Genomic DNA, 8545 nt, shown 5'->3' with positions numbered 1-8545 from the left:
TCCATACCTGGTGACTTAATTAATGAATTGGGTGACACAATCTAGTTTTATTATCAAAGTTTAAAAATTTATTTAAATTCATGTTAGTTAACTAATATCAAATATTAGTTCTCCCAGCCCAGGCAACCTTTTGCCAGACCCAGAATCGTCGTTTGATTTGATCTGAACTTGAATGAATTACATTCATGTTCACATCTACCCAACTTTTTTTTTTTGAGACAGGTCCGACCTTTCCTTCTTTCCACTGCTACCTTTGCCTCCACCCAAAGACCATTTAGTGAGACATTCCTCACCCAAAAGTCAAGAATAATAACGATAATTAATTTATTAAAATAATAATAATAAAAAAAAAACCCACCACTTAATCCTAATAACAATCCACGAAGGGGACGAAGAGGAACTACAAAGTTCCTGAACACCCCAGTTGGAGAGAACTCTTGATTCTCTCTCTCTAAACTGAACCTGCCACGTTAGTTTAGTTTAGTTTAGTTTAATATCAAATATTTCACCTAATATAACATGAAAACTGATAATATAAATTAATGTCATGCAAGATACTCTTGTATAAATTAAAAAAAAACACTTTAGGTTAATAGTTTAATTAATGTGAAAAAAAGGACAGAAATAAGATAGCCTTGGTTCTGAGTTGTGTCATTAACACAACACAGGTAACAGGAGTAAAACTTTAATAGTCAGTTGTTGCCAGTAACATTCGAGGAATATATTAACTACCATTTAGTTACTGCTGAAAGTAAAAACTTGAGAAGATAACATTTCTTATCAGTTTAAAGATGACTATTTTTTTAAATTATACAATATCTACATAAAGTTTGTGGCATATGTTCAGAAGTCAAGCGTAACCTTAGTAGCAGGAATACAGCCTACTAATTTGGAAGACAGTTTGTCCACTAATGGACCTTTATCAGTTCTGCTAGCTGTCTCAGAGAGGTCGGGTGGCATGTGAAGTTTCTGAAATAAAAAAGAATAACCACTTAAACCACATAGTAACCAGCCTGAATTATCAATATCTTGATGAATACAGTTATTACAATACTGTATTGTTTTTTTTTAACCTGAACTATGTCATGTTAACCCAAAAATTACAAGATATAAGAACAAATTACTTAAAAAGCAAACTATAAATCTTTTTTTCTAAACCAAAATATTTATTTAAATTTAGTTGAAACTAATTGGTTATGTTCAGTTCTACAAGAGTCAGAGTCATGAAATGATAGCTGGTGGCAAATGGTAAATACATGGTGTTACTATCACCAATGACACTGTCCAATATCAGGGCTAAACCAATGGCAAAAACATGCCCAAATTGGTGCTGTCGCTCGTGGTTGTAACAACAGCACAATAGCACTTGAGCATTACACAGACATTGGCGCATCAGTTTCAGATGAAAGAAAATGATGAGTTAAAAAGCTGTGACAAATACGTAGCCTATTTAGGACAAACTTCCCCTTCCGATCCTTATGAAAACAAGATGGTGGAAGTTCAATAGAAGTTTTTATCTAGAAGAGCTCATTATCAAGTTTCTCTCTCCAAATCAACTGCCAAATGGCATGGAGCCAAGCCTTGAAATATAGGGCTGTAGTCCATGTATGGAGCAGACACAGCAGTGATATCACCAGAGCAAACAGATTTAGCTGTGGTGTCAGCAAGCTCATTCTTGTGAATACCAACATGGCCTAGTATCCAGAAAAACTGGATAGAAATAGATGATAAAGAGAAATGGTCCAGTTGGTTTTGAATATCAACAAGAACGGGGTGCGAACTAATGTGAAGCAATTCCAGGTCTAGAAGATAGCTAAGTGAGTCAATATAAATAGTACAGTTCATGCACTGCTTAGCTTCTATGTGATTCAGGGCAAGAGAAATAGCATACAGTTCAGCAGTGAATACAGAAACTGTAGGGGAAATCCTGTGCACAATCACTGAACCACAACAGGGCCCATAGAGTTCAAAAGGTGTTCAGCAAATAGAACACGTTACTTTCAATCAGGAGTATCTGCCTTCTTCAAATGACTCAGAGAAAGGTCACACTTGGGGATGGTAACAAGCCATGGTGGGATAAGCTGACCAGTGGAGACAGCAATGTCAACCAAGGACAGATCCAATTCAGCCAGCAGCATTGGATACAAAGGCTAAAAGGAACAATGGCAGACTATCTATCCTGAAAAAGCATATGGCCCATTGAGGAAGGAAAACAATCCCAGGTGGGATGCTGTGGTAAGGAAAAAACGTTTCTGAAGTATACAGTAAAGACAGTCGCAAATGGCAGAGGTTTTGAGGAAGTCCTCGAGATCCAATGTGCAAATTCCAGACTGCAGAAGTGCAGGAAGCCCCCCCCATGTAGAACCAATGCTCGAAGATAGTGAATGGGGTCCAATATCTTCAAGGCCGAGGTTCTGGTAGAGCCATAGACTCATAGTTCAGTTTCAATCAAGTGATAACATGATAGATCTTTAGCACAGAACATTAGTCTGCTCTTCAAGAGGTGGAAGAGAGAACATGGAGGATGTTCAGTGCATTTCTACACTTGATGCATAGTTGCTTGATGTGTGGAATGAAAGTCAGCTTACAGTCAAATATAAGCCTCAAGAACTTTGCTTTGTGGACCACAGGAAGCACAACTCAATGGAAATAGAGCTCAGGTTTGGGGTGAATACCTGTTGGTGGCAAAAGTGCATGTAAACATTTTAGAGAGACAAGACATAAAACCATTGGCAATGGTCCACTTCAGTGAATGATTGAGAGCAGTTTGTAGTTGCTGCTCAATAAACCTCACAATCAATGACTGACATGAGACGTGGAAGTCGACATAGAGCCTATATACAAATGTAGGGGGAGGTGTTCACTGATGGCATTATTCTTTATAATGAAAGTGCAACACTCAAGATACAGCCCTGAGAGTTTCCAAGTTCTGTGGGTTAGTGTTGAACCCACACAAACTTGGAATTACCAGTTCATTAAATTTTTTTAAAATAAAAATGGGCAAATGACCATGCAACCAATATGAAGTCTTGCAAAATACCACATCTCCACAAAATATTATAAGCCTTCTGAAAGTAAAAAAAAGGTTTTGCTTGAGAAAGGCTTTCTTGATTTCTGATTTAGGTGGTTCACAGTGGATCCTCTGTAATCCAAACCTACTTGGTGAGCAAGAGGACATTGTTTGATTTAAAAGAACCAAAAAAATAAGCACTAACTATCCTCTCTAAGATCTTACAGAGACAATTCATCAAAGCAATTGGATGGTAGTTTAAAGAAATCTTGGGATCCTTCTCAGATTTACAAAACGAGGATAAGAGCATGGCGTCATGCATTAGGAAAAGCATTCTCCTGCCAGATCTGGTTAAAAACAACCAGAAGATTAACAAGAAAGGCAGAAGAGAAATGTCACAGCATCTTGTAGCAAATATCAGGTTAGACTAATGAAAAGGAAGCTTGAGTTCCACCAGTTTAAAGAGGTGATTATAGTCATAGAAACAAATCAGCCTGAAAGGAAAGAGGCAATCTTTATTCCTGAGTATTAATGGCTAAGAAGGTGGGGGATGAAGCAGAAGTCCTAGATGCACAAGAAAAACTTCAAACAATGTTATGGGGCATCAGCAATTTCCTGTCCACTGGAGAGCAGAAGTAAACTGGCCACTGACTTACTGAATTTGGTCCAATATGACTTTGGAACTGGAAGCAGAAGAGATGCTAGTTGTGCACTTAATCCACAATTCCTTCTGTCATTGACATCTTATCTGCAGAGCATATGTTTGGGCCTGCTGAAAACTGATGCTGTTTGAAAGTGTTGAATACATACAGAAGTTATCTCAGGCCCATTTGTGAGCCTTTTGTGCCATTTGGCAGGCAGAATTCCACCACAGACAAAAATACCATAGGAATTGTGTAAAAATTTTAAGAATACACTGAGCAGCTGCCTGGACAATATAGTTAGTCATTGCTATCATGCAGTAACCTATCAATGACTTAAAGGCAAAGGTAGGATCAAGTTCTGAGAGAGCAGTGAAAGGAGGCCAGTTGGCTTGGTCCAACCTTCCACTGAGCCATGTGGGTCAGGTGGCATTGACCATGGCTAGTCTGTCATAAAATGATTACTGCCCTGTAGGTCACTGTCAACCCTCTAAGAAATGTAAGAAAAAAGTGAAGGGGAGCAGACCGAGAGATCAATATCAGGAACAGACTGACTACCTGCATGAAAATAAGTTTAAAAACAGTACTGGAGAGAGTAAATTTTTGATCTAAGAGAACCTGCTTTACAGAACGACACCTCTCTATCAATATCAGCACTACCCCAGAGGGGGTTATGTCCATTAAAATCCCCCATTATTGAAAAACAAGATGGTAACTGTTCAATGAGGGCTTCAAGATCAGATTGATCATAGGTCTCTTCAGTCAGGAGATAGGAAGAGAGAACTAATAGTGATGGTACACACAAGGAAGCACAGATGGCTATGGCATCCAAGTGTGTATGGAGTGGCAAAGACAGGGCAGGCACATGCTGATCAAACAGCAGTGCCACCCCTCCATCATGCAACTGGCCATTTCTGTACAATGAAAACTGTTGAAAGGTGACTGCATCAGCATGTTTCAGAAATGTTTCCTGTAAAGAGACACACAGGATGGCAAGAATCAATCAAATCTTTAATCTCATCTATATTTGAAGGATAATTTTGACAATTCCACTGTATCAAAGTGGCCATTTTTATTTAGATGGAGGAGAATTTGGCTGACAGACCTGTTTTTGACTAAATGTTTTTTTTCTTTACTGGAAGGAGATCCATCAACCTCCATGGATTCTGCTTTGGGTCAAGTGTGCAGGTTTCTGTCAGTGGGTGAAGATTCTGGTGATTGAGGGCATGAATAAATAATCATTCTACATTTCAGAAATAGAGATGAAGATAGACCCAAGGAAACCTGAACCTGGAGCCAAAGGAGGCAGACCTCGGAAGCCACCAGAAGGAGTGCGGACAGAGATGGGAGTAGATGTAGACTCATCAACTCTTTTAACCATGAAGGATAAAGGACTCTTTAGATGGTTTGCAGATGACTCTGTTGGAGGCATGGAGAGATCCTTATACACTCCCACTGAAGCAGCAGAATGGAGTGCATCAGCATATGTCCAAAATGTAGGAGGGGACAATAACTTCTGGCGTCTGGGTAAAAGATTGTTCACAGTCTTCAAACATTGCACCTCTTTCTCCTTCATCCACTTAGAGTAAGACCAAGAGTAAGAGGGGTGTGAGCCATTACAGTTAACACAGCATGGTTCCAGTTCACACCTGTAGACATTGTGGTCCTTACCACCACAATGAGCACATGTTAAAGAACCATGACATGATGTCTTTGAGTGATTGAGGAGCTGACACTGAAAACAACTGAGAGAGTTGGAAATGTATGGTCAACTTTACAGTTCAGATAACCTGCCTTGACTGTGGCAGGTGGATATGGTGATATAATCATCAAAATCAGAATATTAGTAAGCAGCATAATTCCATCTTCACAAGTTGCAGGCAGAGATTTGGTGCACTGAATAAATGCCTTGGCTAGAAAAACCAGCAAGTATCTCCAAATCAGGAATGTTTTTCAAGTTCCTCTTAACAATATCTCCTCTTGAATGATTCAGCATAGCATGGAGAGTAACCTCAATGGATATATCCCCAATGTTCTTTGAATTCAGAAAGAGTTCAGTGTGTTGTGGTGGGGATGTTTCTACCAAAATGTCTACAAAGTGGAATTTCTTCACTGACTTGAGGAAGCCAGCAAGCTTTTGAATAAAAAGAAAGAAAGAAGGGAGATATCTGCTTGATGGATTTCTCAGATAATGAATGCAAAATGAGATATCTAGGTACAGAAACCGATTGTGATGATGTTTGTTGAGCAGTCATCCATTTATGGATGTTTACCAATTATAGTTTTTCAACTTTATTTTTTCTTCATGAAGTAAGCACTTCTTAGTGCTCATTGTCCCAACCCACTATGAAGCCCTAAGAGGAAACACACTGCAATGCCAAACAAGGACATTGCAGCAAGACTAGGGTTTCATGAGCACTATACCCAAATACCAGCATCAAATGCAATGTTCATAACGCCTGCTGAGAATGATCAACACTGGTAATCAGTTGACTAGCTCATGAGGACCAGCTGACTGACTTTGGAGGAGCTACCCCAAGACTGCTTATCTACAGAAATTCAAGGCCAAAGTGGTGTATTAGGGTTGGACCCCTAAACCACCAGGATCCTTTCCTACACTTCAAGGGTCTTAATACACATCAAACATGTGGGTGGATGTTTAGATTCCACAGGAGGTAACCTTAAAGTACAGAACCTTATCTGGAAGCCCCCTCACCACCTACAGGAATCCACCTCGAGGGGAGTATACAATGTTCATAACTATAAGAGATAACAGTTTGCCATGCTTATTTATTTTATTTTCTATGTTTTAAGGAAAATAAGTTTCAAAACTTATTTGTAACTAGTTATAATATATATACGTATAAAATGTATTGTAAATAAGACGTGACTGTATTTTAAACTAAAACATACTCAAGATAGGTCACTTTATAAAGGCTACTTTTACATTCTTGTATATGATAAGTAAATGTGACTCCATCAATGAAACTTCCATAAATGTTAGCTAGGCATGACTGGAAGGTTAGCAAAATAAAATAATAAATGTATAATGTTATGAAATTACAGCTATTTAGAGAAAATATTTGTTTTATTCTTATACACTGTACTCATTCTAGAATGAACTACACATAATTTATAATTATTTCATTATTCTTTATGGACGTTACAAAGCTGGTCAAATTGACAAACCCCCTATAGTTTGGGTAGAGAAATTAACAGACAAAATATAGAGTCTTGCTGCAAACAAATGTTTGAAATCTATTAAGGAGGTCTTAGAGATTACACAAAGAATATTTGAAATCTCTGGGATGAAGAATAGCTTTTAAATGATAAAATGAAAATCACCTTGTACTTCAACTAGTAATAAAACTGACTCAATATTTTCACAAACAGATGTTTAGGAAAAATCCTTCACTAAAAAATTTGATTTTTGTGAGTACAAAAGAATTTACTTAAAGAGAAAAAAATTTTGTGAAGGTATAGATACTGTATTAAAAGTTACACTGCAAACACTTAGCTTGTGCATATGATACCTAGCCTATTGCAAAATGGTTAAACTCATAACAGTATAGATCTGTTTATACTTAAGTTATATTGTGTTGTTGCCCCTTGAAGCATATCTAATATTCCTGCTACAATGTGGAGCTCATATTATCCTATAAAGTCACATAAATGAAAAAATTTTAACAGTTTTATTATTTCTTTATGTTACCTAATCTAATCTTTTCTAATGTAATAAATTTCTAGCAACTTTTATAATAATAAAACAGAGAATATACATGAATAACATGAAGTATAATATTTACCTAAATCTTCATTTCTTTACCATAGACTATCAATGACACTTAGCTGGACTTTTTTATTTTATTAATGGTACTACTGCACTAAATAATATTTTTTATTTAATTAAATAATGCACCAAAGAAGCCAGAATAGTAAACTACAAAAATCACACTACGTCCCATGACTATAAAAATTTTTCTGGATTTCTAAGTATGTAACAAGAGCTGTTAAAAATTCAGCTAAGTTAACAGATCTATTTTCCATGGGATCAAAGATTGAACAACAAGGGAAACAGATAATATTTTGTACATAAAATCCAAATATGATACATTATTTGATAAATTAAAAACTTTGTATTTCTACTGGTTATAAATAATACAGTAATAAATATCAGAGAGAACTATTTGTGAAAGACAGGATGTGACAGGTGGGTTAGGAGATAGGGGTCTGATTTTTGTATTTGATGGTTCTGTAATGAAACAAGGTTGAAGACTATAAAAGTATACTTTCTCTGAACAATTACTATATTATAATGAGCAATTTAAATTAAATTTCATATTTCTTCAAGGGGTGTTAAATAAAGAAAAGAGAATAGAGAGTAAATGTCAATATTTACACCAGGGGAAATTAAAATACAGTCTTATAAAATTAATAATTTAAATCTTATACAATGTTAAAATTGAGATTATTTGCTCCATTTATTGCCATATTTATGTGTATTATGATAAGCACATAGTTTAATGAAAATTTTAAATGTAACTAAAATTTTCTGAAATTATGTCTATCCTGAAAGAGTTAATACAAACAAAATCCAATATAGGCATGATAGATGTAGTGTCCAGTAAAATTGTAATATTCATGTAGAAATTATAAAATTTGAATGTAATGACCACATATCTGTTCTCTACATTACCTCAATGGTAAACTTTTTCTTTTTAAGTTGGAAACAAAGATCCTTAGTTTCTGGAATAAATGAAGTCAAAGAATTTAACCGTGGGAGTTTCAAGATATGAAAAAGTCCTGAAAAATAAAAACATTCATGAACTTTAGTAAAAGATTACGAATAAAAAAAAAGGTGCTTTTAATTATTACAAAAAGATTATTATGAATT

General features: G+C 36.0%; 1 protein-coding gene across 5 annotated transcripts in view; it reads right to left on the bottom strand.

Annotated features, from left to right (window-relative positions):
* Positions 1-634: 634 nt before the first annotated feature.
* The window catches only part of LOC143227552 (elongator complex protein 4-like), a 48118-nt gene continuing 40207 nt past the window's right edge, over positions 635-8545 (bottom strand). For 3 of the 5 annotated variants that reach the window (XM_076459014.1, XM_076459033.1, XM_076459025.1), the window contains 2 exons: positions 8348-8454; positions 635-969 (listed from right to left, as the gene is read on the bottom strand). In XM_076459014.1, the coding sequence (XP_076315129.1) occupies positions 844-969; positions 8348-8454 (233 nt within the window). In that variant the 3' untranslated portion in view covers positions 635-843. The remainder of the gene's footprint in view (positions 970-8347; positions 8455-8545) is intronic. The other 2 variants (XM_076459097.1, XM_076459194.1) reach the window with 1 other exon arrangement.

This window comes from Tachypleus tridentatus, chromosome 1 (assembly GCF_004210375.1).
Source record: "Tachypleus tridentatus isolate NWPU-2018 chromosome 1, ASM421037v1, whole genome shotgun sequence".
In the NCBI taxonomy this organism is placed as follows: domain Eukaryota; kingdom Metazoa; phylum Arthropoda; class Merostomata; order Xiphosura; family Limulidae; genus Tachypleus; species Tachypleus tridentatus.
Note: the sequence above shows the minus strand (reverse complement) of the source record. Positions and strands in the feature narration are given on the sequence as shown.